This window comes from Canis aureus, chromosome 12, assembly GCF_053574225.1.
Source record: "Canis aureus isolate CA01 chromosome 12, VMU_Caureus_v.1.0, whole genome shotgun sequence".
NCBI classification, from domain to species: domain Eukaryota; kingdom Metazoa; phylum Chordata; class Mammalia; order Carnivora; family Canidae; genus Canis; species Canis aureus.
In genome coordinates, this window is record NC_135622.1 from 58,569,743 (window position 1) to 58,589,537 (window position 19,795).

The 19,795-nt window shown below is 45.2% G+C and overlaps 1 protein-coding gene across 8 annotated transcripts in view; it reads right to left on the reverse strand.

Annotated features, from left to right (window-relative positions):
• Positions 1–19,795, reverse strand: part of ASAP2 (ArfGAP with SH3 domain, ankyrin repeat and PH domain 2) — a 173,475-nt gene that overhangs the window by 30,853 nt on the left and 122,827 nt on the right. For all 8 annotated transcript variants that reach the window (XM_077844175.1, XM_077844174.1, XM_077844170.1 and 5 more), the window contains exons 10-15: positions 19,242–19,345; positions 19,078–19,147; positions 12,628–12,715; positions 7,749–7,797; positions 7,501–7,667; positions 5,055–5,188 (exon numbers count right to left, since the gene is read on the reverse strand). In XM_077844175.1, coding sequence (XP_077700301.1) covers positions 5,055–5,188; positions 7,501–7,667; positions 7,749–7,797; positions 12,628–12,715; positions 19,078–19,147; positions 19,242–19,345 — 612 coding nt within the window. The remainder of the gene's footprint in view (positions 1–5,054; positions 5,189–7,500; positions 7,668–7,748; positions 7,798–12,627; positions 12,716–19,077; positions 19,148–19,241; positions 19,346–19,795) is intronic.

The window sequence follows — 19,795 nt, forward strand, 5'->3', positions numbered from 1 at the left end:
AAGGCACTGGACCCCAGCAGGCCAAGCTAAGAATGCAGTGAGCTCTAAATTTTTACCTCCAAAAGAGGGAGCACAAAAAAAAAAAAAAAAAAAAAAAAAACTCTGGGGAACACGGAGATTGTATTTTCATTTAAAAAAAATTATATTTTCATCCAAGGCTTTAAACATTCTATTTTGACATATTTTACAAAGTATATAATATACTTCTCAGTAATACTGCTGTAGTTAGAAATTGTTTTATATATACGTATGTTTTGGTGTTCAACTTTTTTTTGGTGTTTACTTTTTTTTAAGTAATCTTTATAACACCGGGCTCAAACTCAAGACCCCGAGATCAAGAGTGGTAAACTCTTCCAATGGAGTCAGCTAGCTGCCCCTCAATCTCTTTCTGATAGAGTTTGTGGCTGAGAAAAAGTTTGAGATGTAATTTATAGAACAGAACACAGGCTCTGGGGTATATGATGGTCCAGAGTGTAATTCCTGGCTTCACCGCTCCAGCCCCTTTTTATAAAACAGTGTTCTTGCTTAGGTTAGATACAGATCACCTAGGACAAGGCCTGAGTGTAACAGGTGCTCACTAAGCGGTGGCTGGTACCACACCTCTTGCTGCCTTCAGCTTCCTAGGAGTGGCTTTAACTTAATCCCATGTGAAACAGCGCTTCCAGCTGTAAGGAAGCTCTCGTCTCTGCAGGCCTCCATCACTGGGCTCTCCTTCAGACCTGGCCATCAGCCAACCTGCTCTATGCTGGACAGCTTGTTAGCTTATTAACAATGTCTCGAGAGGAGAGGCAGGACAAAGCTAGGTAACACAGGCCAGAGCCAGCAGTATGTGCACTTAAGGTGCGTGACCCTGCGCTTCAATTTGATGGAAAAGATTTTTAAATTACTGACTCAACATCAAGTTCATAATTCCAAATTTCCCTTTATTAATTTCATGCCAAATGGTGGTGTCAAATTGATCATAGGCTACAGGGACCCTAGTACCACTGGTGCTGTTTTACATGTGAACTAAAATCAATGCTGAAATGATGATCTATGTTAGGGAGGAAACTTATCTTTCTAAAATCTTTGTTCAGGACGATTTCTGAAAGCAGGTTTGCTTTAAAATCTAAAGATATCTAGCAGTACGTGCTAGAGTACCAGTTCAAAGGGCATGACTTCTCTTCATGTACCTGGTTTCTTTCTGCTGAATGAGACATGATTTCTAAAAGCAGGTGGAGGGAAGAAAAGATGACTGCTACCCGGCCACCTTCATGGATGCCGCTGAAACCCATTCAGTTAATAAAAATATTAGAAATCAAACATGCTTTGAAACCAAAATAAGAAAGGAAATAGTGAAACTGCTACCATGGCATACCATCCAAGAGAACTGTGTGCAAACCTGAGACCAGAAAATAATTTACAAGCTTAAGCAAAAAGCTTTTTATCACGAAGAAGGAGGCCATATGGGAGGACAGGAGTGACATTCTATGTGACGAGCGTCTGTCTGTTTAGAAGCACCATGCCAGCCAAGAATGAAAATCCCTGCTTGTCACAGCATACCATCCTGAGATCTGATTTTCCTCAAGGACAGAGAATGTCTGAGCCCATAAAGTAATTTGGCCCAGGCTGCTCCCATAGAGACACTCAAGGTTACTTTCCAGTTCACCCTCTTAACAGGGTGTGGAGAAGTTTCCTCAACATCTGCTGTGCAAGAACACATACCATCGGGAACGACTCAACCAAACAGCTTGACGTCACTGCTCTGCGCATCCTACAAGTTCATTCGTGCAGCAGACGAGCACACTGGAATCTTCCTGCGGATTCACACACACACACTAGGACACGGGGATTATTCTTCCAAAAGGATTTAAGGTCATCTTGGAGTAGGGAATAAGGAGAGCTAATCCTTTACAGTTCTTACTATGTTCCAGACATAATTCTAGACACACACAGAGAGACATCTATGTGTCAAGGCTTCAGGAGAGCCTCTAATTCAAGCATCCAACAGTCTAAGCAGAACAAAAGAACTGGGATGCCTTAAAAAGGCTTGAACTCATAGGGATGCCTGGGTGGCTCAGTCTTGGTTAAAAGTCTGATTCTTGATTTTGGCTCAGGCTATGATCTTGGGGTCATGAGACTGAGCCCTGCCTTTGGCTCTACACTCAGTGCAGAGTCTGGCCGTCTCTCTCCCTCTGTTCCTGCCCTCACTCGTGTGTGTGCACACTCATTCTCTCTCAAATAAATAAATAAATAAATAAAGGAGTGTTTGGGTGGTTCAGTCCATTGAGTATCCAACTCTTGATTTTGGCTCAGGTTGTGATGTCAGGGTTGTGATGTCAGGGCCTGGGATCGTACCCATGTTGGGCTCCAGGCTGTGCATGGAGTCTGCTTGAGATTCTCTCTCTCTCCCTGCCCCCTTCCCCGCTTAAGCTCAAATAAACTTTAAAAAATACATAAATCTTTTTTAAAAAGGGTTGAAAAAATAAAAATAAAAAAAAAATAAAAAGGGTTGAACTCATGTTTTACAAATGAATCCTAACCCCTGACACACACTGTCCACGTAGTGCTTGACTGAACAGCTGAGCAGTGAGGGTTCTGGACAGGATGTCAGGCCGTCATCCTGGCACCCAGTGGGTGGGGGTGGGGAGATGCCCACCGTCCATGAGCATGAACCACATGACCACACAGGCAGGGTTGAGGGGGAGGCAGGGGATGGGAGTGAACCTCACAAGATCTGGGGCCCTTTTCCCCTCTATTTTTCTGTAACCACTGAGGAAGACACAGACAACGGAGAGCCTGGAACTACAGCAGAGGTCAGGTTCTGGAAATACCTGCAGGTATTAAATGAGCAGGCTCTGCCTGACAGCTCCATCAGGGCTGACAGCTGGCCAACTGTTAAACTCCTGTGAGCATGCGTAGACAGAGGCTCTGGGAGATAGAGACCAAGATTCTAACTTAGCATCAGAATCCATCTCATCATTTCACTGAGATGTAGACATCTTCCCTTCTACCTTCCTTGGCCTTTTCCTGTTTAGTAGGCAAGAGTCTCATTTAGCCCATGTTTAGGTTTTGAGACCTATTTAAGCAGGTATAACAGATGTGCTGGGGTCAAGCTCCTACCAGCTCACGAGAGTCATTAGTAAAATTACATTATATGAACTGACAATTACACAAATTGTATTAAAAACAAATAGTCAAAACTCATCACTTCCTAATCATTTTACTATTCTGTTTCTGAAGTCATGGACAATCACCATTTGTGAGGTGAGCTCATTGTATAACAGGGTGTGTTTACCCAGCACCTCTTTCTCACCACACAGTCGGTAACTCACACTGGTTACTGATGATGGCAAAGATTTGACAAAAAGGCCACAGTGAGATCATGACATCATGCAGAAAAGCTGTTAAACATTTTATGGGGAAGGGTACAGGGATGGGGATGGCAGATGGGGGAAGAGGAGTGACAGCAGTGAATGCTCACATGCTCACTACACAGGCACACAAGCCACTACAAAGGCCAGTTATGGCCCGGGCTCCTCAGAGGTTAAGTGCAAGCTCTGGAATCAGATGAAAGGGTCCTGTCCCAGATCTGGCACTTTATAACTATATAACCTTGGGCACATGAATTCTAAGCCTCAGTTCCTCCTTTGCAAAGTGGGGATAAATACCAAGGTCATTGGGTTGTTGTGAAGGGGAAATGAGCTAATATATACCAAGTGCTCTGGGAAGTACCTCATACAAAATAAGCAATTATTATTTCACCAGAAGTCACTTAACATTGCCCACTGTTTTGAGAAAACCAGTAGGACAGTACAGTAACTGCCTTAGTTTACCAGTGCTTTCTGAGAATTTGTGTTTCTCTGAAAATATACTGTGGGAATCTCAAATTTATGCCATCATCAGCTTCCCAGGATTCCACTTGTACACAGATGGCTCTAAGACACAGGAGGAATGTACCACGACATTAACGATAACCACACTGACGATCCAAGAATACACTGCTTGAGTCTTGCCAAGTCCAGCTTAGTTTTAAACTTTAAATAATCAAGAATATTACTAACCGGGAGACCAGAATTCACTCTAGTTTCTCCCAACTTTGTCTTTCAAGACCATAAAGGAATTCTTTGGAAAGACTGGAAGGATTTGACAAGATAGTTCAAAATGCACTGTGAGCTCAGACATGCTGGTTCTAGGGCAGTCATCAAGAAAATTTATGGCCCCTTGAGATGTTATACTGACCACAATAATTGATTTTCTGTCAAGACTATTGCACTTTTCATTACAATCAACAGCAATCTGTAACCACTTAATGTTCACTGTCCAATGCCCAGCTACACCTAGAATTTCTAACACTGCTCCTACCAGCAATTGCAAATCTTGAAAACCGTTCACAAAAGCTTCCTTTTAGGTGGCCCCGAAACACCTAGTGTGATGTGCCTTTCCCTCAGTGGGGCTGGTCTCAATACACTGGATGCTACTTCACAGAAAATGCTTCAACCTCTCAGTCTTAATGGACATCGCACTGCACAGCTTATGTGTTCTCACTGTACCAAGAATGAAAACCTTCCTTAGAAACAAAGGCAGTGAAAGCAAAGACCAGTATCTCCCCCGAAAGGGTAATAGTAAGGGGGCAGGGAAAAGTGCACTAGAGGCTTGAGCCAAAAGGTGACCACAGACTTGGCAGGAATCTGCAGGTGACTTGGGGGGAATGAGTCCTTGATTATCTCTGGGCTTTGCGTTCCGCGTGTGGCAAAGGAATGAAGTAAGCTCGACAGTGCCACCATCCTAGTCCACAGTCTCCCAATAGTCTCAAGCCCTCCTTTTAGCCCTCCTTTTAATCACTTCACTTAATTCATTTAAGAATAAAGTTTTACAACAAAAAGTGCCCTCAACTACTAGTAGCTAAGAAGGAGGAATCACTGAGGTTCTAATTGGCCAAACCCATCTGGCAAAAATCAACAACCATCAGCCCAGTGGAATTTCAAGAAGACAAAATGGATTTGAATACCAAAATAAAAACTTGGTTTTTAGCTTATTCATTTCCATTTCAAAATCAAGGACTTGAGAGTTACCAGCAGCTCAGATGTTCCTAAGACATCTAATGTGAGGGACTGCATCCGGGAATAGTGAACCCCGAGCTCCCGGTGGATTCCAGAACACTCAATGCAGGTCAGGATGCCCAGATTGGTGGAAAGCCATGTAGGATCTGCCAAAGAGAACAGGGAAAATTGGAGCTTGCAGTAAGTAGAGGGCCGGGGTCACAACATTTTTCCTGGAGTTACTGCATGTGGAGTTTTGAGCATGAGCATTTTCTCAATCCTTAACACAGCTGGAGCTCTCATTCATCATTCATTCGCAATAGCACCGGTTTACGCACAATACACACACATGCACGGGTCTGCTCCCCCTCATTCCATTCCTCCATTTATTTACTCATTTATCCTGCCCACCCTTCCATTCATTAAGAACTCCCAAGTGACAGGTGCTGTGTCCAAGAATAAACAGGCCACAGTGCCCTCTAGTGAGCGTAGGCTTTTGAGGGCTGTCCTGAGCACAGACCACGCAGGTCGCCAACCTTGGTCAGACCAGCAAAGGGGAAAGAAAACCCCCCCAGTCTAGTGCTGTCTATGTGGGGATGCCTGGGTGGCTCAGTGGTTGAGTGTCTGCCTTTGGCTCAGGGCATGATCCCAGAGTCCCGGGATCAAGTCCCAAGTCAGGCTCCCTGCAAGGAGCCTGCTTCTCCCTCTGCCTATGTCTCTACCTCTCTTTCTGTGTCTTTCATGAATAAATCAATAAATAAATCTTAAGGAAAAAAAAACCACGTCTCTATGTTCACCAAATGCTAATGGTAATGATGGAGAACACATACTATGTGCCGATGCCATACTCTGTGCTCAGCACTTTGGGAGCAGCAGTGATAGTTCTGTATCACAAGAGCCTCAGAAATTACAGATACTGATATATAATACTTCATTTAGCACAGACAAGGGCACCAGCAGGTGAACAGGACAGGTGTCTTCACAGTGTAGAAAGGAGAAGGGCCTTGCTCAAGAGGGTGGAGAACCAGACCACAGCCCTGCCTGGGCCGAGGCCCAACGTCATCTGGCACTGTGTCACCGTGCTTCTCAGAGCAGTTACCTACTCACTGAGGCATCCTACTATGTGTGGGCCACACAGCAGACACTCCAGAAGTGCCTGATGTATAGGTGCTAGATTGACTAAAAAGGAGGCATTCAAAATAAAATCTATTCGAGCACATTATCACAGCCCTTATTAGGTACCATTCTCTTTCGAACTGCCTGCTGCCTTTAGAAACTCACTGCAGGCAAACAGTGTAACCTGGGTCCCTAGATGATTGTCAAGTTCTTTTTTTAAATGTTCAAGTTACAAAAAATGTAATCCATTCCGAAATACTTCTGGGCATCTGCATTTTCACATCTATCGTATTGGCTGATTCATGCTCTTGGCAGGTATGAGTGCGTTTTGACTACTTTATACCAAGTGTCACGTCACCCATCTTGTCTCAGCATTTGCAAACAGAAATGTCCATAGCTTTGACTTCTTTCTGGAAGCAGTTTAAAAGTCCAAGTGCTGCACCATCCTTCTCTTTTCTTAAGAAAAAGCATGATTCACTACTTATCACTCCCTCATCTCCTGCCAACAGGTCATTTTTAGTGGGTCTGAGACTCTGAGGCAGTTCCTCAAATTACCCCCAGATATACAGCCTTTGGGGCAACACGAAACACCCAGCAATTCTCAACTGCCCACGCTGTTTTTGTTGTGTTTGTTTCTTGTAAGAATGGTCAGAAAATTAGAAGAATGAAAATGGTAACTGACCATTCTACCATCTTTCTCATTTTGTAAATGTCCAGAAGCAGCTTTTTCAAAGCTCCCAACCTCCCAGCACCATTTCATCTTAATCAGAAGAAAGCCACTCTTTAAGCTTTTAAAATACCAGCGATTAAAATCTACAATGTTACTCTATGTCGATTAAAAAATGAAGACCCTGAGAGGCTTCATGAAAAGGCAGAAATAAACCTCTCATTTCACAGAACGTGGCACCTGGGAGGGACCCGAAAACCCTCTGGGCCAGTTCCTTCGTTTTCCATACAGGAAAACCCACACTTAACAAAGACAATGGCTCTCCCAGCATCACAGGCTAGACAGTGGCTTAGAGTCTACAAAGTAGCACAAAGGGAGGATGGGGTAAATCCCGAGAAAAGCCACCCCTACAGCTGATACAATGAACACATGACCTTGGTTTCAGCCGCCTTCTGTGCTTCCGTTTTCATTTCTCAAAAAGCTTTAAATCTTTTCAGCTCCATGGGCCTGTTCGAGGCCCGGAGGCAGGTGTCTTCCCACCCTCCTCCCACGCAGTCTGCACACAGCCCAGTATGCAGCTGCGACCTCAGGGCAGCCCTGGTCTGCAGCACAAGGGAAAATTGGTGACTGGACTCTGAATCGGAATGAGATGTGACTGTCCAAGAGCAGCGGGGGCGGGGAGGGAGGGGGTGTCACCTGGCGCCCCACAGTCGCAACACACGTCATTGCCCGTCATCTTCTGCACTTCGGAGATGATCTCCTTTGTCAGTTCTTGGACTATGTTATTTTCCCCGGTATTGTCATCCCCCTTAAATGCATTGTTTAAAGCTTCTTCTTTGCTGTTCTGCAGCACAGACATCCAACTAGAAAAATCAGAGATATTGTGTTAAATCCCCAAGGGCTGCAGGGTCCTGGCCCCCAGGCCCACCTCCCAAGTAACTTACATTTGACATTCCTGCTCATCCTCTGCCTGGAAATGGTACGTCCTGTCATCTGCACGGCAAGAGGAGTTTTGTCACTTGTGAGGCCGTGCAGTAATCTGCACACAATTCCCGCAGAAAGTGGTTTATAATTAACCTCAAGGAATAATCTCAACTCTCTGCTGGAAATGAATGATCTGTGGATCACTGGGCCCTCTCTCATGTCCTTCCCGCACCTTGCTTGCCCTTGCTCAGAGACTGGCTTTGATATCCAAATTCACAAATCTGCCATCTCCCATCCCAGTTTATAAAAGACATGAGGCTTCCCCAAACTGAAGCTATCCTGTGATGGAAACCATCATCATCTTTTCAAAAGCTTTGTTTTTTTAACTGGCTACAAAGTTGGGCCCCCAAAAGTAATTGCTACAGCCCTTTGAATAAAAAAAGCCTTTTCCAAATGAGTATCTTAGAAGTTTTCTGGCCTTTTTAGAAAAAGATGAGACATTCTAACAGGCTGTGGAGGTGCTGTATTTACAGAACAAAGCAGAACAGCCAGGTGATGATGGGACACAAGCTGTATGCTCACACACAACCTGTGTGCAAACACGGCAACGACTACAAAGCTTGTGCCTGACTGCTGACCCCTGTGTGCAGAGCCAAGACGAGGGGCATGGGATGTGCTATTCTCACTAAAAACGCAGAAGTTTGGTCCAATTGTGGGGAAACATCAGGGAAACCCAAGTTGAGGGGCACTGAACCAAGAAACTGATTAATCTTTTTCAAAACAAGTATCAAGGTCATGGAAGACGAGGTGAGGCTCTGGTATTGCTACAGCCTGTAGCATACAAAGATAAAGTAAAAACCAACCACAGGATCCTGCAGGGAGTCCCAGAGAGCCAGGGGAAACGCTGATATAATCTGAGTAAGAATCTTAGTGAACATCATCATCAATGTTAATTTCCAGGTTCTGAAAGCAGTACACATAGTTGGTACCATGTACTACTAGACAAGTCATGGTGGGGAGCAGATATTCAGAAATTCTGTCTATACTCAGTGTAAACTAAAGCCAAAAAGGAAATTAAATTTAAAACCAAACGGAATAAAGGGAGGAGACCCAACTTCTCCAGACAGCAGAGCAGTGACTGTCCTTGGGGACACACAAAACCCTCCGTGCCTCTCTGAATAAGCTCACACATCATCTTCCAGCAGTGGTCTTTATGCCCCCGGAAGCACGCTGGTCCTGAGAGCGGTTCCTGGTGAGCTGGCTGGAGGGACACCTAGGTCCAGGGAGGGTGGGTAAGTGACAAAGGTCAAACGCAGCCAGCAGCAGAGGAGTAAGGTTTCCGACTCATGGTCCCACATGCTGCTTCCCATCCTGACACTTGGGGGATTATAACTACACCCTTGCTACACCCCACCCTGTTACCGCAGAGAGGAATGGGACTTAAGAACAGTTTCAAGTTCAGAAAAATGAACCAAATTACACGATTCAGATGTTAGAGGCTGAGCCATGCTGAACTACCAGTGCTGGAAAAAGGGGAACACTGCCCTTTCCCAGCTCCCACCTTCTGCCCTGACTTTAAAGGCCTCACCCGGAGGCAGGACCCACAGGGGCAGAGCCACACCCCACACTGGGTGGGTCTCTGAGTTCTCAGGAAGCTGTGCTGTTGGTGGGTATGCTGGAGGCTGGGACTCTCACTGACCTGTCTCCTGGCCAGACCAGCCATGGCTCAAGGAGGAGAGTCAAGGTGGCGGAGGGGCAGCCCATTTCCTTTGGCCAATGCTACATTCTGAAATGTGAGGAGCAGGTGAAGTGCTCTGTGAAAACTTCCAAATAAGAATTTATCTCCTACAGACGCTCCTGAGATGCTTTCAAACTCGAGAATAGTTTCTAGCAGCTTCAACTATGAGAGAGAAGAAAAAGCAAGAGAATATGGTAGCTGGGGCCCGGGAAGGGCTGTCTCTCGCCTTAGGCTTGGGCTCCAACTGGCCACAAAACCCAGTGTGTGGACTTAGAAAGAGACTGGCTCTCTGTGGGTCTGTCCTATTCAGGGCACTGACCCAGGCCATCTCCAAATTCTCCTGTACCTTCCATCCTGCCAAGAGTGCCTGTGTGATTGAGAACAATGGGGCAGGCCTTGAATTTGCAAAGGGTAGGGTCGATGTGAGGGCAGCAGAGCTGGACAAGCTCCTGAAGAGCCGGCTGTGCCACGAACAACGCTCTCCTTGAGAAGCCCAGGCCCATGTGCAGCTTGTACAGAGCGAGGAATCTCTGGTGGCAGAAAGAATGGTAAAGTAGGGCCCTGCAGGGAACCAAATGAAGCCTGCTGTCCGTCTCTTGCTCTTCCAGGCTCTTTGGGTCACTCTGGGGCGGCTTCACAGGGTGAGGGTGACTCTGGGGGCCTGACAGACCCACAGCTGAAGGATCTTCCTCACTGCACACCATGCAGCTTGACTTTTATTCCTCCAAGCACCCAAATGTTTAAAGAGCTCAAATGCATCTTTGTAATACGTTTCCCACCAGCCCAGCCAGCAGGTAGGGGAGGAACGGAGAGGGTAACAGCCTCGTTTCCTGTGTCAGGCCCCACAAGACCCGGACCCAAGCATCAATCTTCTCGAGGAGCTCAACAAATCAGGGCTTCATCACTGGGCAGCCTTTCCCTAGATGATTCCTGGCCAGTTTTCTGGCTTCTCTGTGACGACCAAACCCACACAGCACGGTGACAAAGCATTATCTTCACAACTCCTCCCAGGAGAGTAGCACCTTTTGAAAACTAGGATGAAAAATTGGTAGGATTGGGATTCACTCTGCCCACTAAAGGACAGTGCGGGGAAGAAGAAACAAGAGCTTTTTACAAAGAATGACAATGGTTTCTGGCCAATTTACAAAAGCTCCTCAAACCAAATTCAGTAAGCCCATTTGGGGATCAGGGGTGGGAAGCCCTTGCCTGAAGTATTTATTATGCATTAGGTAGTAGAGCAAAGATACTGATGGAATCTTGGCAAATGCTGGCTTGCCAGAGCGTTCATACAAAACCAGATTTGCACAGGCTCACCTTCCCACATGTCCAAGGAATGCAATAATTCATGCTTGGTAGGTAGTGAGGCACACTTACCATCCATCCACTGACCCTCCTTAGTGCCTGACCTGTGGTTAAAAATGGGGAGTGCTTTGGAGTTGTTTACAATTGTGTAATAAATGCTTCTGTGCTGCTCTCACGGGGGGGGGGGGGGGGGGGGGGGAGGGGGGGGCGCAGGGATGCTGGAGGGACTGGGGCAAGTGATGAGAAATGCTCACATCTGCCTTTCAGTGTGTGCACCACACGGGCAAGCTTTGTTAACTACTAAGGGCCCATCAGGTCTTGAAGGGTGACACCCTGCTTATCACGAGTTATCACTTCAGAAAAAGGGAATGGCCTAAAGCCTCCAAGTGGTCCCCAGCCTCTTGATACCAGATTAGGACATCAAGTTCTCTGTTCACATAAAACCTCTGGAGGCAGGTAACCCCAGAAGCGATCACATTTTATTTTATTTTATTTATTTTAAACATTTATTTATTTATTTTAGAGAGTCAGAGAAAGAGAGAACCAGAGCGAGCGAGCTCAGGGGGGTACAGGCAGAGGGAGAGAAAGAGAAAGAATCTCAAGCAGACTCCCCACTGAGTGCAGAGCCCTCAGGGGCTCCATCTCATGACCCCGAGATTATGACCTGAGCCAAAAATCAAGAGTTGGATGCTAAACCAACCAGCTCCCCAGGTGACCCTAGATCCCATTTTAAATATGGTCAGTTCTGCATGTTTACACTATCCTGTGTGAATGACGGATCTGAAAGCAGAAGAGGGGTAAACAAATTTGTGGCCCTCCTGAGCCAAGTAGGGACACGGGGTTTGAAGCAGGACAAAGCCAATTTTTATTTTACAATTAAGTCTAGAATTCGAAGGACAGAACAATGCCCAAAGCCTTTACATCACACTGCTCAAGGCTCTTCCCCCACCTCAGTACGGGGCGCATTACAATGGGGACAATAGGGTACGGGGGTGAACTGTGGGCCTCTGTCTCCTCATCCAGAGAAGTGGAGGTGGCAATAATCACCTCCTAAGCTTGCTGTGAGCAATACATCACAGAGGAAATAAGTTCCAATAATATGACCCAACAGACATCTTAAAAAAGCAGACACCTCATGCTCTGGATACTAAGATACACAAGACAGTGCTCACCTTCCTAAAATGCATGGTCTAGGCTTTTCCTCTACAAACTCAAATCCTGTGCCCAAATCCCTTATGACCTCCCCCCCCCGCCCACACACACTCTAAAAGGGGATCTGGCTCCTTCTTTTCCCCAAACTGTAACCCTGCCACCCGAAAGTACCATGCACAAAAGGCCAATCTCGTTTCCATTAAGACCCACTAGTCTTTTCCCTTCTTCGTATGGTTCTGCGGTGATTCTTTTGTGTATGCCACAAAAAGGAAAAGCATACAGATGCAGAAAGACAAACTCTGTGGTGGGGAAGACAAAACAATTTCAAAAACCAAAGTTTCCAGGGCCCTTCTGAAGACCTCACCATGTTAGTTGTGCAACATTTCTAACATCACCCAAACCATGGAAACTCTAACAACAGAATCGTCCTTTTTTTTAGTTAAGTGAGGGGATTTTAGGCTTGAGGGCTGATCTACTATAATCTCGTTTACAGGGGCCTGTGAGGAGAGCAGGGCCGCCTTTAGCGTCAGGTCTGAAGCTGCAGAGACACTGGCAAGCAAGCCGTTATGAGTGGAAAGAGAGAGCATGTATGTCACATCAAATGAAGGCATTTCTCCCTGGCAATCAATTCTGTGAAATGGGACTGATGCCCTAGCTGAGAATTTAAAATCATTTCTCTGTGGCAGAGTACTGAGAAATAAACTTACGTGAAATAAGGTCAAAACACTTTTTCTCCTCGGGGTTGGTCTTCACTTGGCAGGTTAATAGGTTGAGCTTCGCAGGAGGCCGGTTAGCCTGTTTAAAAACAGAGAAACAGGGAGATGTGTGGGAAGGAGGGGAAAATCATATGGTATCATTTCTCTTTAAAATACAGCAAGAACATCGGGTACCTGGGAGGCTCAATTGGTCAAGTGTCTGCCTTCAGCTCAGGTCATGATCTCAGGGTCCTGGGATCGAACTCTGTGTTGGGCTCTCTGCTCAACAGGGAGTCTGCTTGTCCCTTTGCCCCTATCCCTGCTCCTGCTCTCTCTCTCTCAAATAAATAAAATCTTTTAAAAATACAGCAAGAACAGGGTTTCTGCTAGTTTGCAAAGACAGCTCGCAGAAGGCAGATTTTATGTAGGAAGGCACAACACAGCATGTCCTTAAATCTCAGCTCCCATGGGGAGGGCAGCTGCCACTCCCTGAGAGGGACGCTTGGTGGCCCACACACCCACCTGGCCAGGGGGACATGTGATGCTAGCTCTGAGGTCGATGGCAGTGGGCTCCCTGAGATCAAATGCTCCATGGCTAACGCTCTGAGACATTCTGTCCCAATTCCTACTGATGACACAGATGGTTGGCTGGGTGACTTGGGCACCCAGCTCAATTTATGGTGATCTTAGAAGTGTTTTCCTCAGTGTAAACACTCATTTCCAAGGAGAGAATCTCACAGCACAATAATGACAAGAGAATCTCACAGCATAACAATGACAAGAGAAAGAATTTTCCCTACTTTTTGAAGTCACAACAGATAATTGATAATTCTAAGTGCAAGTTTTAACAAAACTCATCTTTTTTACGAAGTACCCTGAGTCCCCTGAGCACAGTGGCAACAAAAGATCACAATACATTTTTGTCAGAGAGGTGTCAAAATGGGTATTTTATTTATTTATTTTTTTAAAGATTTTATTTATTTATTCATGAGAGGCACACACAGAGAGAGAGGCAGAGACGCAGGTAGAGGGAGAAGCAGCTCCATGCTGAGAACCCGATGTGGGATTCGATCCCAAGTCTCCAGGATCACACCCTGGGCTGAAGGTAGCACTAAACCACTGAGCCACTCAGGCTGCCCAAAATGGGTATTTTATTACCGTTTCAAAAACCACCACAATTAGTTGAAAAAAGAGCAAAGATCAAATGTTAAGACAATTTAGAAGGAAACCCCCCCACCCCCCAAAAAAAAACCTATTAATGGCAAAATGTCTCTCAGAAATCTTGGGGAAATCTCCAAATAAGAAAGGGCTTATTTTACTCACTTCCCAAGCTGCTGAGGGAAAGATCAAATAAAATGTCATACACTTCAACCTCTTACTCACCCTACCTTGGCTACCAGCCATGTTTTTAGGTTGTAAAAGCTTGGATTTGGGATTCATTGAGAAACACACACATGTCCACCCATAGACCTGTGAGACCTTCATTCATTTGTAGATCTCTTTTCACTAAACTCAGAAAGTCAGGGTAAGGGAGCATAGTCTCTGTTAAAACAGGATGGATCCTTGCAGTGTGAACAGTTTGGGTTTGATAAAGGTAGGATAAGCAGAAGTTTGGATCAATAGGGTGGACCAGACTCACCTGGTTTGTGGCCACATTGGGCTCATCTCTTATATGAAAGTCACTGGATATTCTCCACAGTCATAGATGCCTAACAGAATCCTTGGATCATCAGAAATCAGTATTAAATAACTTCAAACTCTGTTCAATCTTGTAAACCTTGACAATTCTGAGTGAAAGTACCATCAATCCAATTTTGGATCTTTACCAATAGAAGTACCTGGCTCATCCAGGAACCAATACACCGAATGATGTATTTCTATAGTGCCAAGGGGGAGACCACACCAAAATGCAATCACGGAATTTACCACATAAAGCAGGTGTCTATCTCATTAACTCCTGTGCATATGCATCTAGGGGACTTTCCTGGCCTACTTCCAAACTGCTGGTGTCCATTGAGTCTTAGGCACAGAAGCAGTAAGAGGGGTTGGTGTGTACAGAAATACTTTCATGCACAAGAAGGTAATTCTGAATAATAAGAGTAGTTACATTTACTCATCTATTTGTAATAATAATGATTATGATGATCAGCCTATAGGAGGCAGGTACTGTTCTAAGCATTAAAAAAAAATAATTCATTTAATCCTTCTGACCTTTGAGATATGAACTGCTCCAGTGTTATAAAGGTACTGGCCCAGATAGACTAAATAACAAGATGGACCTTATAAAGCTTGGAAGCAGTGAAGCAACATTTGAGCCAAGCAGCCTGGCCTCAGAGCACAAGCTCTTAACTGCTGCTCCTGGCTTTCTGCAGAAGGCAGTCATGAACCTGGACATATCTGTGGGTATCTTTCAGTGCAATGAAGAAGGTCAATGAACTAATACCACCCCTTCTCCATCCCCTATAACTTGTATTCTTTCATTTTCCCTGTGCCATGGGGAAAGTTGCTCATTCTTACCGAGACAGCTACCATCAAAGACAGTGTCCTTCACAGTGTACAAACACCATAGAACATGGGAAAATATTCAGTGCCTATAGTGGGAAGTAGGAATAATTATAAAGGCACAAATGTGGCTACACATTAAAAGTAATAGCTATAAGAGTAGGTCCACAAAACTCAGAACAGCTGATACTGCTTAAGATGGTCAGCTTGTAGGTTTTACATTCATAGCTGTTTGCTATCTGTCCATCCAGATTAAGGAGTAGTTGATACCAAAGCCTTAAGAAAAAAGTCTATGAAAAAAAAGAAAGAAAGAAAGAAAGAAAGAAAAAAGTCTATGGGAGAAAAAAATTTTTTTAAATATTTTATTTATTTATTCATAAGAGACACAGTGAGTGAGTGAGAGAGAGAGAGAGAGAGAGAGAGGCAGAGACACAGGCAGAGGGAGAAGCAGGCTCCACGCAGGGAGCCCAATGTGGGACTCGATCCCAGGTCTCCAGGATCACAACCTGGGCTGAAGGTGGCACTAACCACTGAGCAACTCAGGTTGCCCTGGAGAAAATTTCTAAATAGAGAGCATTTTCTCCTTTAAATTCCCTCCCCTGCTGCAATTTGGGGGAAATGGTGTCATCACTGAATTCAGCTATAGAACAGCTCTACTGAATTTATCAGATACCAGTGCTCGTTGAGAGCGTAATCTGAAAAGCTCTGGCTTAAGAGAAAGGAAGAGGCAGGGTTAGAGACCTATTATAGATTTTGTGTTTGACTGAAGGCACTGATTATTAGAGCTCCTCTCATTTTAATAATGCCCTTCTATTTTTTCCCAATTTGTCAGGCTTTTAATAGGAAGTCTGTACTCTTCATGATTGATGATCATTTAAAAAAAAAAAAAAAACTGAAACTACATAAGAACCAGTGGACAGTTCTTCCAACTTAAAAAGTCCCCAGCCTTTGGCAGTGTGGCAGTGATGCACTTGACAAAGATGATACTCAATTAGTTACTTTGTTCCAAGGATCACTTCTGCCTAGTGCCAGAAAACACAATTGACCTTGGCTAATGGGGAATACCAACTACGGGTTTCACTGAATTCTTCCGGATGTTATCACCGTCCCCTATGCTAGAATACAGAACACAACAGTCTCCTTTCCCAAGGGCTGCCAGCCTCCTGGGAAGAAACTAGTTTTCCAAATGGAGCAAAGACAGCCTGTGCTTCTACAATGTAAAGATGTGATTCTCCACCAAGTGCCAGACACTGCTCTTAGATCCCCATTTACTCAGTCTGGTCTTTGAACAATTGTCCTCCATTCCCCTGATGATAAATTAACTTCTCAGGGAGATGCTGGCTACAAATGTAAGCTACACAAGGAGCCAAATCCAAACAAAATGTTTAAAAAGGCACAAATCCCTTTCTGGGCAGAGGTTAATTCCCATGACCACATGTGAACACCATGTAGGTGCAGTGGCACGTGTGTGTGTTGGGGGGTTGGGGGGTGGAGGGCTCTGCCTTCCAAGAGCATTCAGAATACACACAAAGGAAGGAGGAAAGGACTGCTCTGTGTTGTATGTATACATCGCTCTTGCTACAGTAACCCTCTTATTTCCCTGGCAAGGCAGAGGGTCAGAGCTCTCACCTGCAACTCCTCTGCGCTGGAGGCAATGGCTGCTCCAGCAGCTCCCAGCCCAGGTTGCAAAGGGCAGGGTGAATCATAGAGTGTGCAGAGATTCCCTAGAGAGGGATCCCCCAAACACAAAGCACTTATTAAATATGCAAGTTGTGTGACAAGGTGAGCTGTCAGCATTAAAGCTAGTTATAACGGTACTATTCGCCAAAAACTGGAGTGACCCACCAACACTGAAAGGAAACAGCTTCTGCGTCTTCTAGGGAGAAGCTCAAGCAACAGAAATGATGTGAGCCCAAGTTTACACTGTGAGCCGGTTTTCATTTCTGTCTCAGAGGGAGAACCACTCACTGGCTTAAGCCGAGGCCCTGGGACTAGCAACATACTTTCATGAGGAAAATATACCAAATAACTTAAGAGCTGTCAACAGTCCCCAAATGAAACTCAGTTTACTCTGTGAAATTTTCTGCATTGAGGCAGTACACCTGAATTAAAACAAACAACTGAGTAGAAAACCATTTGAAAGCAGAGCACAGAATCACAGGTGTTTAGAGCAGGGAGGGAACCCGGTCATCATCCAGTCTGTGGTCTTAATTTTTTTTTTTTAAAGATTGTATTTATTTATTCATGAGAGACACACAGAGAGGCAGAGACACAGGCAGAGGGAGAAGCAGGCTCCGTGCAGGGAGTCCAATGCAGAACTTGATCCCAGGACCCCGGGATCAGGCCCTGAGCCAAAGGTAGACGCTCAACCATTGAGCCACCTGGGCATCCCTGTGGTCTTAATTTTAAAGAGGCATAGTGACTAAATAAATCTGCCTCCCAGAGTCTATATCATTCCTCCCTGAGACTCAGGCATGTTTATATGGAAAGATCACACCAGGATCCAAAATGCATGGCCCCAGGAGTGATGTCATGACCACAAAGGAGGCCAGTGAAGGCTGGATTTTGGAAAAGAGAAATGATCTCTATTTGCCCAGGCAAAAGACACATTCAATCCCGTGGGGCAAAGGTCCAAAGAGATCCCTGCAGACAACTGATGCGTGCTAGGGCCCTGTCTCTCTCTCTCTTCCCAAAGCAGAGTCGGGGAAAATGAAGGGGCCCCCTGTGGGACTCAATCCACATTATGGGTCCAGCCTTCAAGTGGGGTTGTCCACTGTTTCTTGATGCCTGAGTACTGAGAAGAGCTATTTCTCTGGAACCCACATTGAGCCATGACCTGTCGAGAGACATCTGTGCTCCCGCCCAGCTGTGTCCGTCACCAGGGGAACTGGGAGGAATGGGGGGAGGGAGGGGAAGGATGACAGACTCCAGGTCCCTCCACTCCCATCCACTCATGGGACTGAGGCTTGCTCGTATGCACTCGGTACAGGCCTCCTGCTTGGGGAACAAGAATGCTGACCATCACCAGTGTTCTCATTAGCACCAATAAAGCAACAATTAAGGCTTTAGACATTTTCAGAAATGTCTACCTGCCTGTGTGGTATTTACCAGATTCTGCTGTACCAGGTAAGGTGACAATATGCCTAAGCCACTGTGGGAAAGAGCCCATGGTATGAACAGCTGTTTGTAACCATGGTTAAAATTCTTGGTCTCTGAAAGATTAGTAAGTCATTCTATTCTGATTGGTTTTTTAAGAGGCTCCACATAGGGGCCTCAGTTTCTTGCAAGGACTCATACACAGGATGACAGGAAAAGGACTTGACTGAGGTTGGGCATAGTGTGTTAGATTTCTATAATAAAGTGACTGAAATCTCTCTTCTCTTGGATTTTAATTCCCAGAGTACTGATCACTTACGCGCTTCTCCTTTACTGGAAAAGTAGGGATCTTCCTGAGTGGGATGTTCAATTTCCCGACAGCTGGGAAGTGGTGTGCTGTTTGTTTCTGGAAGCTGCCAGGGTCTAAATAAAGACCATCTGGCTCATCAGGTCTTCCTGACCCTGTTGGGCAATGAATGACACAAGGCTCTCCCTGGCTAGAGAAGCATAAACTGGGGGCAGATGCACCACATCGAGAAGGACCCCAAAAGGGATCCTTCTAGTAGGGAGGACTTTAAAAGGCATCCAACCTCAGGACACCTGGGTGGGTCAATGGTTGAGCATCTGCCTTTGGCTCAGGTCGTGATCCTGGGGTCCTGGGATCGAGTTCCACATTGAGCTCCCCACAAAGAGCCTGCTTCTTCCTCTGCTTATGTCTCTGCTTCTCTCTGTCTCTCATGAATAAGTAAATAAAAATCTTACAAAATAAAAAGGCATCCATCCTCAAGGCCATAACATGCACAGTGGCCTGTGTCCCGCTGTCGCTTCACCATAGCAAACCATGAATTAAAAGAGAATACTTACGGTGCCGTGGGATATGGTCAGAAAACCGTTTTTAACTGAACATTTCCTTTTCTGCCACACTTTTCGGATCCTTATAGATAAATGGGGGGAAAAAAAAGAGTTCAGCAATTTTGGACACAGAGGAGCTAAACCACCATTTAAACTCTAGTGACACAACCACTTACCCATCGCTCTTCTTATATAGGTTGCCATTCCGCTCAGTCCCGTGTTCTTTGTTTCCCTGAGGCTGATGTAAACTATAGGCTGTACTCTGGCGAATCTGTGAATCCTAAAAGTGGTCAAGAAGTTGTGTTTAATTCTGTCCAGATTCCAAGTTTTTAAAAAAGCCAATCTTATTTATTTTTTTAATTAGAGAAATGTTACCTATCGGCACACCAAAATACGGACATAAAATTCATACCCAGAAAATTTGTAAATGCCACCTACCAGGCTGGAGAAGGAAATGTCAAACCAGCATCCCCCAACTGGCTGAAAGAATGAAACCATCTGGAAGTTACAGATTTTACTTAATTACAAGCCTTACGTCCTTGGTAATGGCAAGAAGCTCCTGGTGTGGCAAAAGCAGAGCTCACTAAGAAGGGTAACATATGTGTTAGAAAAGGCAGCACTTTAAAAAGCAAGAAAAACCCAAAAACAATGTTTTACCTATTATTTTAAGCAAGATACCTAAGCTCCCTGCCTCCATTTCTTCCTTGGAAAACAGGAAAACAACACCCAG